The 25761-nt window shown below is 49.3% G+C and overlaps 2 protein-coding genes across 12 annotated transcripts in view; one reads left to right on the plus strand and one right to left on the minus strand.

Moving 5' to 3' along the window:
- The window catches only part of SETX (senataxin), a 62629-nt gene extending 48711 nt beyond the window's left edge, over window positions 1-13918 (plus strand). For 5 of the 6 annotated variants that reach the window (XM_084798574.1, XM_084798576.1, XM_084798575.1 and 2 more), the window contains 7 exons: window positions 2617-2804; window positions 3672-3764; window positions 4935-5099; window positions 5587-5748; window positions 8348-8446; window positions 9091-9178; window positions 10986-13918. In XM_084798574.1, the coding sequence (XP_084654700.1) occupies window positions 2617-2804; window positions 3672-3764; window positions 4935-5099; window positions 5587-5748; window positions 8348-8446; window positions 9091-9178; window positions 10986-11699 (1509 nt within the window). In that variant the 3' untranslated portion in view covers window positions 11700-13918. The remainder of the gene's footprint in view (window positions 1-2616; window positions 2805-3671; window positions 3765-4934; window positions 5100-5586; window positions 5749-8347; window positions 8447-9090; window positions 9179-10985) is intronic. The other variant, XM_084798579.1, reaches the window with a different exon arrangement.
- A 6362-nt stretch (window positions 13919-20280) lies between these two features.
- NTNG2 (netrin G2) overlaps window positions 20281-25761 on the minus strand; it is a 61167-nt gene continuing 55686 nt past the window's right edge. For 4 of the 6 annotated variants that reach the window (XM_084799603.1, XM_084799601.1, XM_084799605.1 and 1 more), the window contains 4 exons: window positions 25441-25542; window positions 23655-23822; window positions 21951-22085; window positions 20281-21371 (listed from right to left, as the gene is read on the minus strand). In XM_084799603.1, the coding sequence (XP_084655729.1) occupies window positions 21139-21371; window positions 21951-22085; window positions 23655-23822; window positions 25441-25542 (638 nt within the window). In that variant the 3' untranslated portion in view covers window positions 20281-21138. The remainder of the gene's footprint in view (window positions 21372-21950; window positions 22086-23654; window positions 23823-25440; window positions 25543-25761) is intronic. The other 2 variants (XM_084799604.1, XM_084799606.1) reach the window with 2 other exon arrangements.

Genomic DNA, 25761 nt, shown 5'->3' on the forward strand with positions numbered 1-25761 from the left:
TCTCCTTGGTGACCTATTATCTTTCCTCTGAGTGCCATCAGGCATCTCCATCCAAGGGACATGTTCAAATATGGGGCACTAGAGTTTGTGTGAAAGTCAGATCTCCTTCTCCACTCAACAGTGGAGAATGTCCTGTCCATCGGCTAGTCTGGGTAGGGGTTTGAGGTTTACTGCCTATTTTTTCCTTGGCTGTTGCCATAGTTTGCGGAGGACCCCAGGGCCCAGACTCGCCTGTAGTTTTCCAGGACCCGCTGGATCCTTCTATTTCTTTCTCCCAGGCTTCTCACACCTAAAGTCTCAATAGGATGAAACCACCTATTTTCTGGGAATAATTACTGCGGAAAATTTAGGGTTTTAAAAAAAGATTTATTTATTTACTATTATCTGTATAGTGCTCGGCAGGTCAGGAGAGGGCATCAGATCACATTACAGATGATTGTGAGCCACCATGTGGTTGCTGGGAGTTGAACTCAGGACCTCTGGAAGAACAATCAGTGCTCTTAACCACTGAGCCATCTCTCCAGCCCCAAAACTTAGTATTTTTAAAAGATCCTGCTAAGCATTTGTGTGTACATTTATCTTTTTATTTTCAGTATTATATATTGAGTATCAGCATTGGGAAATGTTGAGATAGTTTTGTGTATGTAGTCCAAGCTGGCCTGGAACTTATGCTGTAGCCCAGGCTTGACTCTAACTCAGTGACCCTCCTCTCTTAGTTTCTTGAGTGCTGAGATTGTAGGCATACACTCCTACAGCCAGGTCAGGCACTATTGCAGATATGGAAGTTGTCATGATAAAAAGACAGAGTGCTTATACTCATTGTGCCTCTGGCTTAGTGGGTAGCAGACAGTATTGAGTTACAAAGGGAGGTAAGCAGTGACTTTAAGGTATATATAAAATATGCGCCTGTGGATATATGTAGGGTTTTGTATTTAAAAGAGCAGAGGTTAGGAGCACTGACTGATCTTCCAGAGACTGGGGTTCAATTTCTAGAGTCCACATGACAGTTCTCAACTGTCTGTAACTCCAGTGTCTGACACCCGTAGATGTACATGCAGATAATAATTAATTAATATATTTTAAAGGGGGAGGGGCTAGAGAGATGGTTCAGTGATTAAGAGCACTGGCTGTTCCTCCAGAAGACTTGGGTTCAATTCCCAGCAACCACATGGCAGCTCACAACTATCTGTGACTCCAGTTCCAGGGGATCTGACACCCTCATACCAATGCACATAAAATAAAACCAAATAGATTATTAAAAAGAAAAAGAAAAAGCTTGGTGGTGGTGGCACATGCCTTTAATCCCAGCAGAGGTAGGCAGATCTCCGTGAGTTTGAGGCCAGTCTAATCTACAGAGTTAGTTCCAGGACAGCTAGAGTTATGCAGAGAAACCCTGTCTTGAAAAACCAAAAATAAAAAATTAAGGTGGGGGGAAGGAGCAGAGGTTCTCTATTTGGAATTGGCTTTTTTCTATTGACACTTTAGAAACAGCCTTTTTTTTTTTTTTAATGTCATCAAATACAAATCTATAAGTTGGACTCACTTTTTCTTTTTTTCTTTTTCTTTTTTTTTTTGATTCACTTTTTCTTAAGTCTGTATGTTGTGTAAATTCTTTTTTCTGTTTTTCCCAGAGAGATTTAAAATTGGATTTGGGGCTAAATTGAGTAAACATTGGGGAATATAGATGAAATTGCCAGATATCTGTTAATAACCTTATAGTTACACAAGCTTCTTTAAAATTACATAAATATTAGGGTGCACAATGCTTTATTTTAACTTTGGAAGTTTGTGTAGCAGGCTTATTCCTACTGTACTTGTGTCTTCAGAGTGGCCACATTCTTGTGCACAGGCTTGAGAGCACATTTTAACTTCTAGATTGTTGTTTTTCTTTTTCTTTCTTTCTTTCTTTCTTTCTTCTTTTTCTTTCCTTTTTTTTTTTTTTTTTTTTTTTTAAGGTTTTTCAAGACAGGGTTTCTCTGTGTAGCCTTAGCTGTCCTGGACTCACTTTGTAGAACAGGCTGGCCTTGAACTCACAGCGATCCTCCTGCCTCTGCTTCCTGAGTGCTGGGATTAAAGGCTTGTGCCACCACTGCCCAGAGGGTCACAGTTTTTCATGCTCATGTTATTATACCCCATCATTTGGCTTGTGAAATCAATTGAATAGTTTAGACTTAATCTTCTTTATCTTAGCTGTGTCAGAACTCAGCACCTACTCAAAGGTCAGTGAAGAAATCACTCTGCAGAGGCTTCTTTGTAGTGACACACAGCATTTTTATCTGTGAAGGCACGAAGATTAATAGTAGGGATGTGTAAAAAAAGAAGTGAAAAACTCTTGTTGTTTTTGGGTTTTTTTCCCCCCAAGACAGGGTTTTTCTGTGTTAGCCTTGGCTGTCGTGGACTCACTTTGTAGACCAGGCTGGCCTTGAACTCAGAGATCCGCCTTTTTCTGGCTCCTGAGTGCTCTGAGTAAAGGTGTTCACTACCACTACCCCAGGATGGATGGATGGACGGATGGATGGATGGATGGATGGATGGACGGACGGACGGACGGATGGACGGACAGACCTACCTATCTATCTAGTACAAACTCTTAAGAATTACTTGTTTCCTTCTCAGAAAGCACAGGAGTATGGCTATGACCAGTCGATGATGGCACGGTTCTGCAAGCTTCTAGAGGAGAACGTGGAGCAGAACATGATTGGCAGGCTGCCGATTTTACAGCTTACCATTCAGTACAGGATGCATCCAGACATATGTCTCTTCCCTTCTAATTATGTTTATAACAGAAACTTGAAAACAAATAGGTAGGTGTCCTGTGTTGCTTGTAAGCTTGTTCTTTTTGGAAGTTTAGCTACTTATGAAGGAGTCTTAGCAAAAAAGGCGTGAATCAGGCTAGCTGTGTTAGCCAATGCAGGTGATCCTGTTACTTAGGAAACAGAAACAGGAAGATTGAGAGTTAAGAGGCTAGCCAAGACCCTGCTCGTGGGGGAGAGGGAGGAGAATTATCTTAATTTATCAAATTAAATGATTTTTTTTCTCTAATTATAAGTGCCATATTGACTATATCAAATGCAGTTAGATTGAAAAAGAAAAGTGCAGATTGGTAGTGGCACGGGTCTTTAATCCTGGCACTTGGGAGGTAGAGGCAGGTGGATCTCAGTTCAAGTCCAGCCTTGCCTACAGAGTGAATTCCAGGACAGCCAGGGCTACACAGAGAAGCCCTACCTTGAAAAAAGAAAAAGGGGCCGGTGGGAGAATGGAAAGGAAAAAAAGGCGACAAACGTCACCATATTTAATATAACCCAAATATAATCACTGATAACTTCATGGCCTACCTTGTATTGGTGGTGTTGGGGATTGAAGCCAGGCTCTTAGCCTTGTTTATCCATTTGCTTTCCCTGGAGGCTGTGCCATGTTCCCTACCTGTGTAAATATATCTCCTGAACTATGTTATGAGCTAGTCATGAGTCACAGTTGTGTAGATCATCCTCCTTGGTACTAGAATGGAAATAAACTGAGTTTAAATGTTTCACTGCTACGCATCTGCGAAAGAAGACCTCTTAATCCTTTAAGTTTTCCCAGGTTCTGTCTCACACAGGGGGAAAAAAGATAATGATAAAATGTGTGTGTGCTTTAGAGCACATTTTCTGAATATGGTTGCTTTTCTATAGATTGACAGAAGCCATTCGGTGTTCATCAGAGTGGCCATTTCAGCCCTACCTCGTATTTGATGTTGGAGATGGTTCAGAGCAACGGGATAATGAGTACGTTTTCTTCTTCTTCGTTCTCCAGTCTCTCCAGCACCAGGGCACAGTCATTTTCACTGTCTGTGATGATAGCGTCCCCTTCTCTGTGTAATTGGGCAATAAGTCCCTGAAAGGGCATAGCAGTAAGAGACCCCGTGGTCAGATGATGGTGGTCTCATGGGAAAGCCCTCATTAACTAGGGAGTCATGGGTTAAGTGCAGTGAAAAGACTCAGCTGAATAAATGAAGGCCTAGTGGGATCACATTATAAGGATTTTGAGTTGTGAGGGAATGTGTTGGTTATTTGTAGAATGACAGCAAAAGCAGGGGTTTTGATGCATTGCTGCACAGCAAATATATCAGAGGAGCCAAGGATTGCTCTGAATAGAGGAGTTAACAACCTGAAGGTAGGTAGTGTTCATGAGCACGTGTATAAACACTGCCGTGCTGTTGGGAAATGGGAAAAACAAAAACAAATACAAAAGATTCTAAGATCACAATAGGAATTAGGGTGGGACATTCCTTGAAGTAGTGAAATGGCAGAGGAGTTTGCCTGTCAGATTGCAGTGTCAAAGGGGCTGCAACTGAAAGGCTTCTGTGGCATCTTCAGGAGTAGAGTAGAGCAGAGCCTTGAGCATGTTACAGGACCAGAAGACAGCAAAGAACCTTGATAGAATCTTAGCCTGAGGAATAACCAAGGGTTAGGAGAGGGAGTCATCCCCTAGGGTGTGTTTAGCATGGGTATTGGGTATTTAAGACTCAGGAGAACAAGGGCCCATGTTGGTCTAGGTTGGATCTAGTTTGATAATGCAGGACACACATACTTGTGGGCTGGGCTGGGAGTACAGGACATAGAGCCAGCAAAGAGGTGGCAGGATGAGATGGCTTTCATGCTGTTCAGCCCTGGTGGGCCATGTTCATGTTTAGCTGTCTGGGCGCTATCTCTTTAGGTGCGTGATTCATTGGTTAAACTTCCTTTTTTATAATCACTTTCTGGATTGCACAGTTATTTACAATTATTCATATTTATGCATAATGACTATTATATCCTCGACACTGCTGCCTGACTAGAGGGGGAAACATCTATCTATGTGCTCTTTACTGTAATGGGAAACAAACTAAATAGAACAGGGAACAACTAGACTGGCGTGAGATTTGATACATTGTCTCCTTTTTCCATCTTGTTTAGCTCATATGTAAATATTCAAGAAATAAAGTTGGTGATGGAAATAATTAAACTTATTAAAGAGAAAAGAAAAGATATTTCCTTCCGAAATATTGGCATAATAACCCATTACAAGGCTCAGAAGACCAAGATCCAGAAGGATTTGGAGAAAGAATTTGATAAGAAAGGGTGACGTATTTTTACCTGTATTTCTGGTGTTTAGGTTGAATTAATTTGTTGTTGTTGTTGTGGTTTTGTTTTGTTTTGTTTTGTTTCTGAACAGTTCTGGGGTTGAATTAGGGTTGTCTTATACTCTAGTGGCTAGTGCTCTAAACTGTATTACCCAGTCTTTTTATTATTTGTGTGACCATGTCTGTAAGTTTCCCAGGTTGTCATTAACTTGCTATCCTCCTGCCTCAGCCCCTCTGTACTTGGAATTACAGTACCATCAGGCACTGCTAAGATTGTGTTCTTGTCTCCTTATCTCTATAGTAAAATGAAAGATTAAAATCTGGAAGTCATTGTCAGGTGTGTGTTAAGAAACATGTAATTCCAGCACTTGGAAGGTGGAGGCAGGACGACCATTCAGCGTTATCCTTGGTGTCATATTTTCTTTTCCCATTACTGTGACAAAATACTCTGACAAAAGCATTAAAGGGTTTATTTCACCTCACAGTTTATTACAGCCCATCACGATGGGGGAGTCAAGGCAGGAAGACCCTGAAGCATCCAGTCAGAAGGAGAAGAACAGTGAATGCATGCACGCTAGTGATGAACTTGAAATCTGCACTCTTACACAGTCCGGGATCTGCCCAGAGAATGGTGTCACCCACACTGGGTGGGTCTCCCCAACTCAACTAACACCATCAGTAGATTACCCCTCAAAAGCAAGCCCTGGACCCATTTCTTAAGCTTTTATAACTTTTCCCGAGTGGATTATTAACACTAATCATCACACTCTGCTACATAGTGAGTTCAAGGCTAACCTGGGTTACATGAGACCTGTGTCAGCAAACAAAACAGTCTGGAAACAGGGCTCAGTGGTTAAGAGCACTTGATAGGCCATCATGAGGACCAGAGTTCAGATCCCAGCACTTAGACAACAAGCTGAGAGTCCAGCACACTTTTCTGTAACCTCAGCTCAGAAGCAGGTGGGGACAGGAGGATCTTTTGGGGTTTGCTGGCCTCCAGCCTGTTTAAGAAAGCATGTGCCCCAGGCTCAGGGAAAGACTGAGGCGGTGATGGAGGGGGACACCTGGCTTCCTCTTGTGGCCTTTGCTCACATGCACGCATGCACAGTTACACTCAGAGACAAACACAAATCTTTTAAAATGTCAAAATAACACAAAACTGACTTCAGAGAAGATAAAGATATCTGAAGAGACTTGATGTATGTATCATGTAGAGGTGGTAACCACAGCCTCTTAGCAATGAGAGGTGAGTTAGAGTTGACTGCTGGCTTCCTTCAGCCATCACTCCAGAGTTACCGAGAACCAGCTGTGGCCTGGAATCCTTGCACTCGGGACTCTGAGGCAGGAGGAGCTAGAGTTCCAGACCAACCTGGGCTATAGGAAATAGCCTACCTAAAAACAGCAACAGGAAACCCAGTAGGACTCGGGACTTTACAAAAGCATAAGAACACTTTCTTTTTAAAATTTATGTAGGGCAGGCACACAATGGTGTGCATGTGCTCAGAGAACAACTTTCAGTGGTTGGTTCTGGGATAGAACTCAGGTCATCAGGCTTGGCGGCAAGCTGCCATATGTGATGAACCTTGCTGCCAGCTCCAAGAACACTGTAACTCATGACACCAAACCAGAGAAGGTGTCACAAGAGCCTCAGGGCTGATAACTACTCATGATGCAGAGATGAGAATGCTAGAGAGACAGCGGCAGACTGAACTCAGTGCATATAATTCAGCACATCATGACCAAGTGAAATTTATCCCAGAGTACAGTGTTGGCTCTGCATGTTAATGGGATGAGAGAAGGAAGCAGGATATGGCAGCTCACCCCTGGAACCTCCATACTGAGGAAGCCAAGACAGCATAATCGTAGTGAGCTTGAGGCCACCCTGAGTTACATAATGGAGACAGTCTCAAAGAACAAACAGTTATTTGAAGTGACCCACATGACACCCCAACAGATGACAGAAAAGGAACTTAACAAAACCTGTCATCTTTCACAACTGAAAACACTATTAAGAGTACAGTGGAAATGTTTTAGCGTGATTGAAAGCGTCTGTAGAAAACACGTAGGTAATGCCGCTCCGTAGAGGTGCAGCAGTCGTCTTTCCTGTAGGCCATGAAGGGCGTTTATTCTCACTGCTTTGGTTATTTGTTGCAGTAGAGGGTCTAGGCAAAGCAAGAGTTTTTCTTGTGTAAGTCTATAAATAATTCAGCATGGTCATATTTATAGATTCACTAATGAAGCCTCACAAAGAAGCCCTTAGGATTAACAAACAAGTTTAAGAGATGTGTACAATACAAGATCAATATATAAAAAGTGGTTGTCAGTGAGTAGTCTGCTCAGGAAGTAAAAACATTCTATTTATAATGGCACCAAAAATAATAAAATACTTAGGAGTAAATAAAGCCAGAGTAGTAAGAGCTGTGAAGCACATTACAAGGAAAAATGCCCAGGACGTGGAAAGAAGTTTGTGGATAAGACAACTCAGTTCCAGGGCCGTAGTGGTTAGGAGCACTGGCAGCTCTCCCAGAAGACCTGGGTTCAAATCCCAGCACCCACATGGCAGCTCAGACTCCAGTTCCTGGGAGCTAAAGCCCTCTTCTGACCTCTGTGGGCTTCTGCATATTCGTAGTGCACAGACAGACAAGCAAGCAGAACACACATGTATGATGACATATGGACATAAGGCGTGTATGTGGAAGCAACCTCAAGTGGTGTAAAAAAAGGAATCTCCGTTCCAGTGAGAGTGGTCCCCAGAGAAGAAAGGCTCTTTCTCTGCCAGAGTTCACCTGCCTCTGCCGGGAGTCATCAAGCTGATGGAACCATCGAAGACTCCGAAAGACCTAAGGAAGCACACATACAAGTATGGACGGCCGCAAACTAAGGTGGCTTCTTATGGACTTGGTAAACTAAGAATTGTGTTTCAGAAGACGCGGGAAAGAATGGAGAAAGGATGTTGTGCTGACCTAAGAAGCAGTGTATCAGAAAAGACTGTCCTGTGTGGAATTTATAATGAACCTTATGACTCAGTACCTTTTTTTTATTTTCAAGTCAGGGTTTCTCTGTGTAACCGTGGCTGTCCTGGAACTCTCCCTGGAGACCAGCCTGGTCTCAGGCTTGGAGAGACCCACCTGCCTCTGCCTCCTGAGTGCTGGGATTAAAGGCGTGCGCCACCATCCAGCTTCACTGCTGTGTACATGTATTTCATAATTTTAAGCTTTTTAGTAACCCTATGCGTTTTATAAACAGACCTGCAGAAGTGGATACGGTGGACGCCTTCCAGGGTCGGCAGAAAGACTGTATCATCGTTACCTGTGTAAGGGCAAGTGCCATGCAAGGCTCAATTGGGTAAGTATTGCTGTCGCTTGTTGAGAATCAGCTTTGTCATCCAGCAACAACAACAACAGAAAAAGGAAGTAAAAACATTCTATTTATAAATGGCACCAAAAATAATTTCTTCTTGTTGTTGTTTTTCAAGACAGGATTTCTCTGTGTTAGCCTTGGCTGTCCTGGACTCACTTTGTAGACCAGGCTGGCCTTGAACTCACAGCGATCCGCCTGCCTCTGCCTCCCGAGTGCTGGGATTAAAGGCGTGCACCACGTAAAAACTGGTTCTCAACCTGTGTGGGAGTGTTGAATGACCCTTTCACAGGGGTCACATATCTATCATATCAGCTAATTCACATTACGATTCATAACAGTAGCAAAATTATAGCTATAAAGTAGCAACAAAAATCATTTTATGTTGGGGGTCAACACAACATGAACTATACTAAAGGGTTGCGGCGGCATTAGGAAGGTTGAGAACTGCATTAATAAGCAGACGGGTCAGTTTGGTAAAGTGTTTACTATACAAGCATAAGGGAGAGTGTGATGTCAATCAATAGCCACGTGAAAAGCCATGTAGGATGGTGCACATCTTTTCCGCTGCCACCAGGGCCAGAGACAGGCATGTCCTGTGAGCACAGAACTAACTTTCTTTTGTTGAATAGATTCCTGGCAAGTTTGCAGAGACTGAATGTGACCATTACACGAGCCAAGTATAGCCTCTTTATTCTTGGACATTTGAGGACTCTAATGGTAGGTACACTCGGGGTGGGGTACAGGGAATTCTAAATTTATCCATTGTTAGCTTCTGTCGGTTTTGGGGTGTTTGTTTGTTTGTCTGTTTGTTTTTATCAAAATGGAAATGAGTTCTTGGTTACAAAATAAAGGTTGTTAGGTCTTCCATCATCTTGGCTGTGAGCTTTTGTGTACATACTCAGGTATGCACCCTAAGGTTTCAAGGTGACCTATCTAAACCCTGATGTGCATCAGTGACAAGACTGAGGAGGGTATGTAAACCCATATACAAAGTGCTAGGACAGAGCTTAGCAAACAGTGGTGTGGTTGTATGAGCAGCTTCTTCAGAGAAAGTGCAGGGACGTGTACAGCTGCCTTCTTTGGGCACATGGCTTGCAGGGTGAGAGGTCTGCCCCAGAGCCATGCTGCTGCAGGCGTTCTTGGAATGAAGCATAGCGCTCTACATTTTTAGTGGGTAGATAGTGTGAGTGAAGACAGTGCAGACAGCTGGGTAGTACGTGGTTTTGAAGCTTTGCTTGTGAGCGTGACTCTTTAACGTCTGCTCCCTCTTACCAGCCCAGTAACTTTTTGTTGTTTTGAAAAGTGGTGGTCATCTGAGGAGAGGAGCCAGCTCAGCTTGCTGCTTTTCTTTCCTCTTTTGTTAATAGTAGCCAAGAGCATTCAAATACATCTTTTTCCCATCTGACTCTTACCTAAATCTCTGGTCTTTAGCTTGTGTTAATTTTGTACCCTTTGAAGGAAGCTGTAAAAGCTATGTACCCTTGCTTTATGTCTCCTTTTAAGTTGATAAGGAAAACCACAATTTTATCATAAATATTGCTAAAAGATTCTTTCTAACATGTTAAAAACATGGACATTTTAAAATAAAGTCTTGGGGGCTGGAAACATGGCTCAGTGGTTAAAAACATTTGCTGCTTTTCTAGAGAGTCGGGGTTAGTTTTTAACACCCATGTTTGGGTGGCTCACAACTGCGGAAACTCCAGGGGATCCAGTGCCCTCTTTGGGCCTCTGTAGGCACCTGCACTGACAAATGCAAGCAGATACAGAGAACACAGAAATAATTACAAACCGCTACTGATAGGCTGGCGACAGCTCAGTGGTATAAGGCCCTGAGTCCATCCCCAGCAGCTTGCACACAACATAAGCAAGAGAAGAGTGAAATAGTAGAAAGATTCCGGTGGAGAGGTGCTCAGGGCTAGGAGCTGCTCTGTAGAGGACCTGGGCTTGGGTCCCAGCACTCACATGTCAGCTCACAGCCTCCTGTGACTTCAGTCCTAGGGGATCGAGCTCCATCTTGTGCTCTCTATGGACACGAGGCAGACAAGTGTACGTACACAGAGGCAAACACCCATGCACAAGCTTAAAATTTATTTATTTACTTATTTATTTATTTGTTTGTTTATTTATTGTGTGTACAGTGTTATGTCTGCATGTCAGAAGAGGATATCAGATCACATTATAGATGGTTGTGAGCCACCATGTGGTTGCTGGGAATTGAACTCAGGACCTCTGAAAAACAGTCAGTGCTCTTAACTTGAGCCATCTCTCCAGCCCCTAAAAATTTTTTTAAAAATGTAAATGACAAAAAGTGAGAGCCTATCTTTGTTGTTCTCCCTCAGGAGATTAAGATGCTTTAATACTTTGGGGCTTGGAGGCCTCTGGAAAGCCAGTCAGTGCTATGGGTTTTCATCTGTTCATCTGGCTATCGTTGTTTGTTCAGATACAGAACTTTGCCCCCCATGCTTCCCCAACAACATGAGTGCTTCTGTAGGGTGTGATTGCCTCTCTCTCCTCTTTGTTTCAGGAGAACCAACACTGGAATGAACTGATTCAGGATGCTCAGAAGCGTGGGGCCATTATTAAGACCTGTGACCCAAACTATAGACACGATGCAATGAAGATTCTGAAACTGAAGCCTGTGCTACAGAGGAGCCTGACCCATCCCCCAGCCACTGCTCCAGAGGTACCCAGACCTCAGGGTGGCTTGCCCAGCAGCAGGCAGGACAGTGGGGTTGCCACGACATCTTTTGCTGCGTCTCCATACCACACACCGTCTGATGCTAATTCTGAAAGGCTGCCTCTTCAAGACCGACTTCGAGATCCACGACTGCTTAGGAGATTGGATGCTGAAGCCAGGGGAGCAGTCCTGAAGGAGCCACAGCCCGGGAGCCCCCAGCTCCCTGGCCTGGCCCATCTCCTGGGAGAGCCTGGCTTTCCTGTGGCCTTCCAGGACCTAGGCTTTGTTGTGCCGCCATCCACCGCTGTTGTTGCCCCTCTGAACAGCCGCAGGTCTCCTATGCAGGCTGAGCTACCACCTGCTCACCTTGCTGCTGCTTCCTCAAGTAAGAGGAAGTATGGTGCCCCAGATGCTGGCCTCAGCCGCAGAAGAGATCCCAGGGTCTCCAGAGAAGAACAGGAGAGGCATGGCTCTGTGACTCATCACATGCTGAGAAGTGACCGGGACAGGAGGGGGCTGGAGCAGGGTGACAGCAGTGCTAAGAAGAGACGCTTTCTATAGTAGCTGTCATCCGCAGTCCAGCTAATAGCAGCAAACAGATAAGCTGGGCTTCCCTTGAGAGTCTGTGTTAAAGGACGGCAATACCTTCTAACCCTCAGGCTGTTGGTCATCTTCAGTACATTTTGTCAGTTGTACACACTTGGAGAGGGCATTTGTATACCTGTAATGTTCTTGAGATCAGAAATTCATGTTCTGTAGAAAAGGTCAGATCAGAGTGAGTGCTATAAAGGTTAAACTGAATCTATATAGCAAATAGGAAATCCTTTTTAAAATGTAAGCTGGTAGTCCACATTTCCTCCTCCCCTAAAACATCAGTCGTTTTCCAACAAAACATACTTCATATTTAAAGAGCGAGAGGAGAACGGGTCCTTTCAACCATTGAGTGGTGGACAAGTTTCTTCAGCAGCCTCAGCACTGGGAGTTCATACCGGTGGCCAGTGTCTCAAGCCGGCTCTCTTGGGCAGCATGTTGGGAGCTGTTGTGCTGCTGGGTGCACTTTGAGGCAAGGCAGCTTGGCGTAGGGCATCACTGTGACAAGTTTATCTACCTGTATCAGTGTGTGGCTAAATCTTTTTCCCTTCTCAAAACTGAAGAACAGTTTTGAACTGTTGCTCACATGTCCCGAATGTTCTGTGAGGTTGGTGTAACTGGGGGGTTGTAGAAATGGAGGAGTTACGCTGGCCTGGAAGAGTTGCTTCAGGTTGTGTGTGAAGGTTTGAGGGTTGCCAGGAAAAAAAAATGGATGCATTCTGAGGGATGCCATGGGAGCTGCCCAGGGGCAGAGCAGATAGTGTATCTCAGGCAGGAAAGAAACTGAAGAGAAGAGCTGCCGTTGGAGTTGCCGGACCATCCAGTAGATAAGCTGTGCTGGGCCACTGGGGCCACCTGGCTTCCTTCAGGCCTGGTGTGCTTTTGAGAGGAAAGCGGGAGGGACTGCCTACCCAGTTTCTAAACCTCCAAGTGGTAGAAGAGCGTGTGAACATGGGGTTTCTAGTGACTGCTATGCATACAGCCCATTAACTGCCTTGGGAAGACATCCCTGAAAATTACCGCTCGCTGTTTGGAATTGTTTTGGTCCTCTGCTCTTAAGAGGGTTTGTGTTAGAAATTCTGCTGAAGCAGGTTTCATTTGTTAAGAGCTTTGTAAAAACAGTGTGCATTTTGCTAAGTTTCAACACACAGTCTCGTGATCTGCCTCTTTCCGCTGGTGCCCAGACAGGAGCCCTACTGTGTGTGTACACTTGTGAAACTAGGGAGAAGGCGCCTGCACCCAGCTGGGTAGGAAGTAAATCCTGCTTTGGCTAGGGCAGGGTTCAGTAAGCCTCTTGCATGTGACATTGGCAGGAAATCTCACTGTCACTAGACTTTTTCTTTCCTGGAGTCTTTGGGAAGTACTGAATTTAGCAGGAACTTGTGAAGGTGACCACTTAAGAAAGCAAAAAGTGTGTGTCTGAGAGAGACATAACAAAACAGCAGTCATCAGGACATTCCCCACTTTGCTTACATTTCCACATAGATTTAAAAAAGGGTTTTAAAGAAGTTTTTCCAAAACATGTAGACTGAGTGTGTTTATCTGCTGGCTCTGCTAACACATCAGAGCATGTGAGAGGACAGTGGCACCTGTCCATTTTCTGAGTGTTAGGGGTACTTAGTAGACTCTGCCCACGGTACCCTCCTTTCCAGCAAGCAAGCCTTGCCTTAGAACTGTCTGAGCAGAGTGTAGTTGTGTGACATTGGATTGGAAACCTTATTTATTCCGTTCGGTAAAGGTATTTGCAGAAAGTGCTTGCCATGTCAGGAGGCCTTTCCTGAAGGCGCTGTTGGGAGCGGTTAGTCCTGACACGATGAACAGTTGGCTTTGTCCTTGCTGGGGTTGAAGGAGCGTGCCCTGACTACTTTCAGAATGATATTTCCAGGCGGGTGTCTTATTTTGCTTCTCTTTGATTTATCACGGTTGGTTCAGTTATGTTTTCATGAATTATCAGGAGCAAATTTGAGCAAGAACATGTGACTGCCCTCCTGTAAATGTGTTTTATATCAAGAGTGTACTAAACTATTTTCTAAAACTACCTGTGCACTTTGGGAATCTTTTCTGTAGCTTTGTGTTTTGTATGCTCTGGATTCATAACTGGATTTTGGCAAATAGTAAACCTGTTATCTTTGTTAAAACCTAAACTTTAAGAGAAAATTACAGAATTAAAAGCAGAAACAAGAAAACTGGCCTGGGTTGGAAGTATTTGTTGCGAGGATAAAGCTAAAGGAGATGCCAGATGACCCTACTCCGCCAGCTCCCTGCGCTCACTCCCCACCCTGCCTAGGCCTCTCTCCTTATCCCCAGGTCCCTTTGGAAACTTGTGGGCAAGGTTAGGAGCTTCCCCATTGCTGCAAATCACAGCAGGTTCAGCATTAGGCTGGGGGCCAGGAGGGTGGGGACAGTAGCCAATAAGCAGTGACTTGGGGCCGCTACGTGTGGAGGTGCTAGTGGAGGCACAGGGCATCTACATCCAAGTGACTGCCAGTGACTGCAGGTACTTGGAACATACACAGTGGCTTACAGAATGATGTCATTTAAAAGGCACTCAATCTGCTTTCTGCATCTTGCTGTACCCAGGGTGCACTTGGAGATCGCAGGGAAGAAAGGAGGGTGATAATAAATTTGCCCAGTGGGATGAGCGCTGTGCCGTGATCACTTCATCTGTGGAATTTGTTAGCACGAGAGTTATCAGTGATTGAAGTGACCAGCCATCCCTCTCTGGACCAATCGACAATTGCATGCAGTCTCTGTGCCTCCTGGGTTTCACTCTTCATTGAGGAATAAATAATTCAGGGAGCAACATAAGATTTAGCTTGAACTTGAGAGAATTTATAGTGCAGTGAGCACCACAGAGATGGTTTCTGCACACAGGAGCCTGAGTTATCACCCCTTTCCACTATGCAGAAGCCGTGGTGGCGAGGAACACAGCTGCCTCTTTCTGCTACAGATAGAGCGGTAACAACGGGAGCTTGCAGCCTGGGCCCTGTTACTTCTGGCCCACCCGACACTTTCTGACCTAATGAGTTTGGGGCACAGCTCTTGAAGTTTCCATGGCGCAGCCAGCATTGGGGTCTAGCTTCTGTGGCGGCAACAGGAATAAGGGTCCTCTAGGGACCAGTACATCGTCTCTGAGCTCCTTGGATGTGGCCTCCAAGGCAGTAAGCAAGGCGCCTGTTTTGGTTCAGATGGGAGGCTCCCTAGGACACTGCAGCAGGGCCAAGGGAGGAAACTGAAGTGGCCCAGCTGATCACCACAGTCCATTAGTGGTAAGGAGCCAACATCATCGTCAAAGCCCTTGATTTTCCTGAGGCTTTGGACACTCTGGGCTTGGACATATGTATAAAACCATGGAGTCGGGTTTCTGCCACCTCCAAAGCTGTGTGCACCTGTTTTAGATAGTAATTTCATTTACTCTGTACATTTTCCCCAGTACCGCCCGCCCCCCCCCCCCCCATCCCTAGTGCTGGAGATTGAACCAAGGGCCTGGCACAAGCTAGGCAAGTACTCCACATCCCAGAGATCTCTCCCCCGCCCTTTGAGACAAGATCTCACTATGTAGCTCTATATGGCCTAGGAGCTCTGTCTGCACTCAGAGATCCACCTGCCTCTGCCTCCTGAGTGCTGGGATTAAAGGTGTCCCCATGACATTTAACTAACTCTGCAAGCCCCCCACCCTTGGTTTTGGTTTTGGTTTTTCAAGACAGAGGTTCCCTGTATAGTCTAGGCTGTCCTCAAACTCACAGAGGTCTGCCTGCCCCTGCCTCCTGAGTTCATGTGCTCCCATGCCCAGCTCCCTTTTTACTTTTTAATTGTAAAGGTCTGTTGCCTTTATTATTTTAAGGTTTTTGTTTGTTGTTTGTTTTGGTTTTTCAAGACAGGGTTTCTCTGTGTAGTCTTGGCTATCCTGGACTCACTTTGTAGACCAGGACCCTGGTCTTGGGAAGCCCAGGACAGCCACATGACTGTGTCTTCCAGAAAGGCCACTGGGAGTTCCTGTCCTATGACCTCTACTTCCTGGTCCCCCCACTGTCCCATCCACACCCCTCTCTCCAGTCTTGTGAACCTCCCCTGTCTAGGTCCAAGCATCAAGCTACCCAGCACATGCAGGAGAGCAGACAGAAGGAGCAACCTGTCTGTAATCCCTGCACTCAAGGCTGGGGAAGGAGGCTTGTTATGAGTTCCAGGCCAGCCATGAAGAAGTAAGCAGATGGCTTCCTGCCCGGAAGGTTCTGGCTAGGCTGCTGCACTCAGGGCAGTCCAGGAGCAGGGGTGGTGTGTGTGTGTGTGTGTGTATGTGTGTGTGTGTGCTGAGGGTGTTCTTTGGGCACAGTGAGCAGAGGCTGGGTAGCATGAAAGCCTGCAGGTGGGAAGGGTTAGGGCAGGTGGAAGGGCTGGGCCTCAGCAGCCCCCAAAGATGCTTGTGTGCTGTGCCTGAGGGCCTGGCACACTGGGGTATGAGAGAAAAGAGGGAGAGAAAGAGAGCAGGGGTAAGGTGGTGTCACATGGCAGGTGTGGAACTCACTGACTCAGAGACGTCCCTGGGAGACCAGTACTGTTGCCAGTGTCCCTTTTCACAGATGAGAAGACAAGAGTGGCTGAGTCACTTAAAGTCATACAAAGTGTAGCCATCAAGGCCAGCTTCAAATCCAGGTGGCAAGCTCTTGCCCTGACCTGCTGTCTCCCCTGCCTTTGTAGCTCCTCTGTCTTGGGCAGCCATGTAGACACTGGTCAGCTAAGGAAAGTGCCCATCTCAGCTCCGGGCTGTGTCCCAAGGGCCACCTACTTGTTTCGTTCATGTTGGAAATCCCCTGACAGCCTGCAGGCTTCCGGGCCTGCCACTTCAGGACTGCAAGGCCTCATGTGCCACCAGAAACACAACCGTGAGGTGGGGGGGGGGGGGGGTTAGGTAGGGTGGGGGAGGATGGAAGCCTGGCCAGAGAGAAACACTCAGCAACTCCCTATTGGGAGCTGGAGTCCCTCTGCTCACAGCTAAGGCTGGGAGGAAAGAGGGAAGGGGCCAGGAACAAGATGAGAGGCTGTGCTAGCCTTTCTTTAGGCTTTCGTAGTAGGAAGTACTGCCATGCAAGCAGCCATATAAAAAGCGGGCGAGGGGGGGGGGTGTAGGGGTGCCCAGCTGTAAACACAGCTCAGGGAAAGCAGAGGTGGACGGATCCCTGGAGCTTGCTCGACAGCTTTAATGAGCTGGTTGGTGAGCACCGGGTTCAATGAGAGACCCTGTCTCAAAACAAAACCCGTGAACAGCAACAAAACTGAAGTCTCAGCGGGTAAAAAGCACTTGTCATAAAAGCGTGAAGACTTGAATTTGATGCCCACAGCTCACACAAAAGCAGGACAGAGTGCCTTTGTAACCCTAGCATCCTGTGGGACTGAAAGGAAAGATGAGAATAACTCTCACCGGAGTGCTTGCTACAGAAAGTACTAGAAATGTCTATCAAAAACATTGACAGTTATTGGCTCTGGGTAGAGACCTGTGAGTAATTTTTAACTTACAAAATCAGTAGCTGGGTGAAGTGACACACATTTGTCATCCTGGCCCAAAGGAGGCCGAAGAGGCAGGAGGATCAGAAGTCTTCTGCTAGCCTGGGCTACATAGCAAGATTTTGTCTCAAAATATTCATGTTTTGTTAGCTTTTTCTTATTTTCTGACGTCCCTATAAATTGCAATGTGTGCTTTCAAAGGGAAAAATCGGGTAAATGTTTTCTTATCAGGTCCCATCCTCTTAAAGGTTCCCACCTAGGATGAGCGAGGGTCTTCACTCTGGGGATGGAGAGGCTAGCTAGCTGCATTCTGCCCCCCTTTTCTCCCAGACTTTTGAGAGCTGTGAGCTGCTCCCTAGACGCCCATAAATGCCTCCTAACTGTGAAGCACGGTCGGTCGGAGGCAAGATTGCCAGCTCAGCAGTCCTGTTTGTTTAGGGGGCAGGGCCAAGGCAGCCTTTGTGTAGGGGGTGCATTCCCTAGCCTCTCAGCAGTCAACGGGATGAAGCCAGGCTCCCCAGGGATTCCCCATGCAGGGTAGAAGCAGGGGGGTGGGGTGTGGGGGTGGGGGCTGTGGGAATCTGAGGCCTGCAGAGGTAGGCAGGGTTTAAGGGCAATCTCAGCCTCTCCTTAGCAGCCATGAGTTCAGGCAAGTCACTTCCTCCCTCTTAGCCTTTACTTGCCCCTCTATAAAATCAGCCATGCGTGCCTCCTAACAGTGGTTCTCAAACTAGGACAATTCTGCCTCAGCGCGGCCAGTGGGGAGATGGCATCACTTGGGGTACGGGCGCTGCCGGCCCCATCACCACTAGAGCTCTGGTCCTCGGGGCTTCCCGACTCTGCCACTAAGATCTGAACAGTCCACAGAGACGGAAAAACCTGGTCCTGGGGATAACACAGGGCTAACGTCCTCAGGTGGGTGCTGCTCGAAGCCCAACTGGGCAAAGGGTGCCCCTCCCTCTGCCTGCGCCTTGGGGAAGCAGACGCGAAAAGCTGAGCCGCGGCTCCGGCTCGGATGACCTTGTTTTCTCCTTTGCTTCACGATCTGGAAGATGTCAGAGTTTCCCAAATGGCTCCTGGCAGCAGTCCCTCCACCCTGACCTCCAGCCGAGGTCAGGGCCTGAGTAGTCCGTAGGGATTGGGGCTGCCGCTCTGATTTACAATACTCTGCTGCCACAGCCCTTTGCTTTGGAGATGACTGGCTGGTCCCAGAGATGCTGACCCAGCAAGGCCAGCCGAGGGGTCAGGAAGAATAGAGTGGGCTCCCCTCTCCTCCAAGGCCCCTCTAATGTCCTGGGACACGCCCAGGTGACATAAAGAAAGGGATTTGTGTATGTGGTAGTTATTGGTGGTGTGCTCACAGCCTCATTGCTGTTGGTTTTTTGTGTTTTGCTTATTTTTTTCCCTTCTTTTCTTTTCGAGACAGGGTCTCTCTGTGTAGGCTTGACTATCCTAGACTCGCTTTGTAGACCAGGCTGGCCTCGAACTCCCAGCGATGCACCTGCCTCTGCCTCCGGAGTGCTGGGATTAAAGGCATGTGCCACCGCCGCCCGGCCACAGCCTCATTGTTATCGCAGCGCCTTACCAGACCCAACTCCCCCTCTTCCCAATTGAGAGTTTTCCTGAGGCCCTCGCCTTCGCTAATCCGTGCACGTGCCCTTCCCTCTTCCAGGACAGGCACCTAGATCCCCGTGGTTCCAAGCACTGCTGGATCCTCCTCCTTTGCATCCCAGCATTCCAGTCATCTGCGGGAAGGTGGGGTTGCATCAGCTCAGGCTCTGTTTCCTCACCGAGATGGAGGCCCCCTCTGCTCTGCGAAGAGGTGAGGCCCCAGGCTTGGGGGCTGATTGATGTGTGGGCTGGCTGTTTGGTTTCTCTCTGAACTCAGTGGGCTCTGGGGTCTGGGTGTCAAGGCAGGAGGGCCCGGGACTTAGGAACTGGCAATTCTGCCTGAATCAGGAACCTCAGTTCTCATAGCTTGCCTCCCGTGGACCTGTATTCTTTCTCCTGCTTTCAGAACTGTGGGCTGCAGCCTGCTGGGGTCTTCACTAAGGCAACTCTGCTTCACCATCCTACGTGTGTGTGTGTGTGTGTGTGTGTGTGTGTGTGTGTGTGTGTGTGTGTGTAGGGTGTTACACTCATGCTCAGCCCCTTGGTTCCTGCCTCCTCTCTGCAGACTGAATACCACGGAGAGAGGCAGGAGAGCAGCTGGGCCAGTATGGCCAGGGTGGGGGGAAGGGCTTTTAGGAACTTTCAGGAAGTCCCGTCTGTCATTTTTGCTTATGTCTTAATAGACGGTGTGTCACATGGACACTCCCATCTCCAAGCGCCCCTACCCCAAGTGGTGACATCTCCCCACTGCCCAAACTGAGGCAGAGATGTTTTACTGGGCAGGTTGGGGTTCAGTAGATGGAGCGAGGGACCTGACAGAGCCCCCTCCAGGGCTTGAGGTCTGATGCGGGGCGTCAGAGCAGAGAGTGGCCAGTAGGGGCGGCATTTGGTCTCAGTTAGTTGCCGTTCAAGTCTTGTAAATCCCAAGCTATGTTCTGCACTATCTTGGCTTTACTTCCGAGACTTGGCAAAGGCCCAGCCTAGAAAGTGCAGCTAGCAAGGAGGTGACACAGGTGGGAGCAGTGGGGCAATTAAGAACCAGGAGAAAATATTAAGGGGTGCTTGGGAGATAAATAAGAGCGAAACCTGACCACCAGGGCAAGCAGAGGAGGGGAGACCCCAAGACACTAAGCTGCTCACCTGGGTCGCCTTCAGTGACCTGCTGGGTCCTCCTCACATACCAAAGTAATCAAGCAAGCAGGCGGAAAGCCCACCTTGGGACTCAGCAGCCCCTGAGCCAACACATAACAGCATGGGGTTCAGCCTCCAAGAATTCTCCAAAGCAGAGACTCTGGATTTGGGGGGAGCTGTAGGAAAGGGGGCCCAGAAGCCTGGCTGAAGATATAATGGGGGGGACTTACAAATAGGGGACAGACTGGGGCCCCAGCAGGAAATTGTTCTTTTAAAAGATGGTGTGTGTGTGTGTGTGTGTGTGTGTGTGTGTGTGTGTGTGTCTTTCTTTATCCAAACCTTTGGAGTGTCTATCAACACAGAAAGCAGACAGACAGAGGCAGCTGTGAACTCGCTTTACTGTGGGCTTGTACACCATCAGCCACCCTCGGTGACCAGCTCCCACCCGAGTCCCTCCTCACGAGGGACAGTGGATACAAACAAAATAGTTCTCTAGAAAACAAGGTTTCCACCCCTCCCCGCATTTTGTCCTCCCCCTCCCCCAGCCAGTGAGTTCTTCAGTCTCCAGGCCTCCTTGGGGGCCTGGGGTCTGGTGAGTGCAAAAAGAAAGAAAGAAAAAAAAAATACAAAAGAGAATCAAGTCAGCGACTAGAGTTGTAGGCCACTGGAGTTCCGGGTCCGCTGGCTGCTGATGGCAACCAGGAACGGGCGCTGGATTGTGCGCAACAGTTCTGTGGGGTGGGGAGGGGGGTGTGTGGCAGGACCTGCGGGTGTTGGGATGAGCAGCGTTTCTCCCCAGTCCCTGTCTCACCGCCAGCAAAAGGGGGGAGAGGAGAAGAAGAGGAATTGGAAGAAGAGGAAGATGAGGAAGAAGAGAAGAAAGAGAAAGAAGGAGGAGGAGGAAGAGGAGGAGGAGGAGAAGAAGAAGAAAAGAATGCAAAGAAAGAAAAACGGGGAAAGGTCATAAAAAAAGAAGAAAACTGAAAATTGCAGTCCGCCGGGCCAGGGCTCCACAGCGCCCCCTGTGAGCGTCGATGGCAGTGCCGGGCGGGTGAGCGCGGGCGGAGCAGGGAGGGCGGGAGGACTCTGCGAGTAGCACCTGGGAGCAGCTCGGCCGCATCGGTGTTGCCACTGGGCCCGGAACTCCCGGACCCCTAGAACGGACTCAGCAGCCGAGACGGGCGGCCAGCCCGAGCAGCAGCAGGCAGCCGAGCAGGGTGTCGGGGCGCGGTGCGGTGCCTGGGGCGCGGTCACAGTCCGGGCCACCGCCGTCGGCGAGGTCACAGCGGGGCTGCTCGCAGCGCACGCCGGTGTAGCCGGGCGGGCAGAGGCAGCGCTGGTTCTCCTCGCAGGTGCCGCCGTTCAGGCAGAGCAGCTGGTCGTCGTCGCACACGTTGGCTGCGGGCCGGAGGGGACAGTTGAAGCAGCTGGGGGAAGTGGGAGTCCCGCACGGTACTTCAGACGCACACCGTGAGAAACAGGGCGGGACCTGACCCCTGGCTGTCCCCGGCCACTGACCCCTACTCTCTCCCGTTCTTCCCCGGCAGCGCGCGGCTCTCCAGGAGAGCTTTGCACACTCTCCTGCGGGTACCTGGAGTGCTCTGCCAGCCTATGTCCCTTGGGTCATCCCAAGCCTTTATTTCTGGAGAGCATACTCCAGCGCTCTCAGCCAGCTCCAGCCAGCTTCCCCTTCAACCCTGAGCTACCCTCCTTGCTGGCTCCCACTTGCCACCGACTCTGCCCACTGAAAATCCAGCAATGCCCACTTGAGACCCTCCCCCCTCGCGCCACCTCTCCCCCCTCCAACCCCCCCCCCCACTTTGAACCCATGTCCACGGTTGCATCAGGCCATTCTCACTGCAGCCATGCCCTGGAAGCCCACCCTAGCCCGCAGCAGGCCCACCTAGGCCCCTCCCACCATGCTGGACCACGCCCCCAGCCTGAAGGCTCTGCCTTCCCCCCGGCTGGTCTACTCACGATAGCATCCTTGGCGCCAGTAATACGTGGGAAGGCAGTCATCGCACTTGGGCCCCACCGCGCCCTCCCGGCACTCGCAGTAGCCTGTCTCATTGCACCGGTCGTGCACGGAGCTGATCTGGTTACAGTTACATTCTGGGGGAGGACGGGATGGGGGGGGGGAGGGAGGGGACGACGGACAAATGCATAGGACACATGCGGCACCTATAAATGGGTCCTGTCCCAGGCCCAGCCTTTATACCCCTTCCTTATATCCCTCTCAGATGGGTCTCTGCACTCTGTGGATGCTCCCCCACAAGAGAGCTCATGTCTGAGCTGTAGAGGGGACTGTTAGAGCATGCACAGGGAGAGAGAAGGCTCAATATAGTCCTTTCTTTCCTGGCATCCAATACTCTTCCTAGTCCCACTGTGAGGCCTGAGCCGGTCTCATTCTCCTATCTGGACAGCTAAAGGGGGCGTTCTGATACTAAGCCAAGGGTGTGACAGGTGACAGGTGTCTGTCCAGGAGGCTGTAGTGTGTGTGTGTGTGTGTGTGTGTGTGTGTGTGTGTGTGTGTGTGTTACCCTCCCCTCCCCCCAAGGTTGGAGGCAGGAGGAGGAAGAGCAGTTAGAGGTTTGGCCCTCCTCCTTGCCTGACCTAGCTGGTTTGGGAGAGAGGAAGCAGAAAGGGGTTCTGTGTGCAGGGTGTGTGTGTGTGTGTGTGTGTGTGTGTGTCTGGTTCCCAGTCCTTGAAGCCTGGTGCTTGGCCTGAATTGGAGGCACAGACAGACAAGAGGAAGGGGCACCGCTAATCAGATCCATTGGCCCTCCCCTGTCCCTGCAGCTGCCCCTGTGTGACACTGGCAACACAATTCTGTTTGATCACTTTAGAGTTGATGGAATTATCTGAAGGCCTCAGCCATGATCCAGAATGACAGCTCTAGCTTTGCAACTGAGCTGGCCAGGTGGTGGTGGTGGTGGTGGTGGTGGGGGATGGGCAGTGGTCCTGCTGCCTGCTGCCTAAGATCTGGCAGCTCAGAGGCCTGAGACCTGGCCCCTGCAGGAAACAGGTCAGGAGACGGGCAGTCCTGACCATCTTGCTATGCTACTGGGTGTCAGTTGGGGGCTATGCATTTGGCTTTTAGGGTCTGACCCATGTCCAGGCCCAAAAAGTGCCATGGGACTTCTCTACAGAAAAGCCAATGGTTGGCTGGGCATGGTGGTACACACTTTTAATCCCAGCACTTGGGAGGCAGAGGCAGGTGGATCACTGTGAGTTCAAGGCCAGCCTGGTCTACAAAGCAAGTCCAAGGACAGCCAGGGCTACACAGAGAAACCCTGTCTCGAAAAACCTAAAAAGAAAAGAAAAATAAAGAAGGAAAGAAAGAAAAGAGAAAAACCAGCGGTGGGGCAGAACACTGAAGAAAGATTAGGCCCCTATGACGGCCAGCACAGCTTTATAAGTAAGGCTGGCTCTGAAGTTTTGAAGGACAGTTTCAACAACAGAGAAGAGACAGAAATTGTTCAGCTGGTCGATCACCCCGCTTTCTATGAGCCCAGAGAGGGCAAGGGATGGGCTAAATTCACACAGCAAGGCTGCGGCTCTGACTTACGCTTCTAGTGCCTACAGAGTTGGGGGTCACTAGGAGTGGACCAGGGGTGTCTGCCCCTCCCCAGCTGATGCTTACCCAGGGGTTTTGATGCCCGCCCTGGACTCGGTGCTTACCAATGCAGACGTTCTCGTCATCCAGCTCAGCAGAGCCGTTCCGGTAGTAGCCCAGGCGGCAGTGCTGGCAGTGCTGGCCTCGGGTGTTGTGTTTGCAGCTGACACAGGTCACCACATTCAGGAAGTCAATGTAGCTGCAGCGGTTGGAGTGGCCATAGCACTCGCAGTCTGGACCAGCCAAGTGGGAGAAACGCCAGTGGTCAGTGAGTATTTGGGGAGGTGGGGGTCGGAGGTGGGGGAACAGGCATACAGAGAAGGACATATCCGAGAATATACAGGGGTTGGGGGCGGGGCAGAGGACTCATCAGAAGGAGGATCTGGAAGAGGCTCCAGGTCAGGGACACTTCTGTAGCATGTGGGTAAAGTGGGCTCTGACAGCTTTGAGTCCCCAGGAGGCCACAGCATGCTAACACCTGGCTGGGTCTCAGGGCAGAGTGCTGTCTGGAGGACAGCCCACACTGATTCATGCAGCGAGGGTGGGGCCATGCTGCAGGCTGCGTTAACAGAGGGCAGGGCCAGGGTGCCATGAGTGCTATCATCTGTCAAGGGCCTATGGATGAATGGAGTCATACACAGACGTGGACATGACAGAACGGGACAGAACCTTCCTCCTTTGCTGCTTTGGAAGACGGACTGGCTACTGTCCCTGCCTTTGCAGGTCCCCACAGGACACCCCCTTACGGGCCTTGACTCCCCACAAGTCTGATTGGCACTGAATTGCTAGTTTTAGCAAGACTCTGGGCAGCTAGCTTCTGGCTTCCTCTGGTCCCGGCCCAGGGTTTGAATCTCACTGCTCAGTTCAAACCAAGGACGGGCCACCCACTAGTGCTTTTTGGTTTTGTTGTCTCAAAGCAGGGTCCCAGTTACCTCAGGCTGCCCTTAGACTCAGTATATGTTGTAGCTATGGATGACCTTGAACTTCTGACCTTCCAGCCTCCACCTCCTGGGATTACAGTCATGGAAGTCCAGACCCAGTTAATGCTGTTCTGGGGCTCCAGCCCAGAGTGTCTTCCTGTGTGCTGGGCAAACACTCTACCAACCAAGCCACATACCTGGTCTGCCACACATGGTTCTGAGGCTGGCCTTCCAAATAGCTCTATGGACTCCCATGACTGCCTGGGCCAAGGCTCCTAAGGCCTGGAGTAGTCAATGTGGAGGGTCACTGTCCCTTCTGCCGGATGGGCCATCACTATGTGTCCCTTCTGAGGAACTCAATGCTCCCATGCCATTGAACATGAAAGATGGCCACCATCTGAACAGCTGGCCCTTGGGGACTTCAGCTCTCTCTCTTGCGACGAGCACAGTGTGGCGCTAATGTGGACTCCATACGGTCAAAAGCACAGGGGACTCTGGAGGAACGCCTTTGAGATACATCTCGGAGAGCTGGTGGGCCCACCCATGGGTCCGCCTGACCTGTCCCTTCACCCTGGCCCTTCAGAGACACCGTGAAGCGCCGCCAGATGCCCCAAAGGGCATTGCCAGTGACCTGGGTGTCCCAGATTCCACTCCAATCGAGCCAAGCCCCTGGGCCACACCTCCCAGGGGAGCCAGGACAGGCTATTTGTGGCAGTTGCTTCTCCTGCCATGTGCCTGCCCACTGTGCCTGAGTTGGCTTGTGACTCATGCCTGCTCTCCACTCCGGTGGGGCTGGAGAGACTCATCCCAACCTTGACCCAGCTATTCTAGGAGGGTGTTCTCTGAGTTGATACCAGCTAGCTCTGTCCTGCGCTGGCTTTCTCCAGGAGGACTGGGGAGGAGGTGGGAGGCGTGGCCTTGGAGTTCTTACCTTGAAATTCTTCAATGGGGATCACCTGAGGAGATCTGGGCTTGAGCTGGAAAAGTGTGGAGCCCTTGGCTTGGGAAGGGGCAGCAACAGAGATAGCCACAGCTTAGAGAGACGAGAAACGAGTGCTTACGCCTGCCACGGTCCAGCCACCAGGGCAGGTCACCTCCTGTACCCAGGGAGAAGCTAGACCAAGGCTTCCGAGTGCTTCAGGGCTGGCGCCAGGCAACCCTGTCACCTGCTCACGTTGGAGGCAGGGAGAGACTACATGGCCCTCAGGTGTGAAGTGTGGCTCTTCTCGGAGTTCCAGTGGGAGCACCTTGT

Source organism: Acomys minous, assembly GCF_964271855.1.
Source record: "Acomys minous genome assembly, chromosome: 10".
In the NCBI taxonomy this organism is placed as follows: domain Eukaryota; kingdom Metazoa; phylum Chordata; class Mammalia; order Rodentia; family Muridae; genus Acomys; species Acomys minous.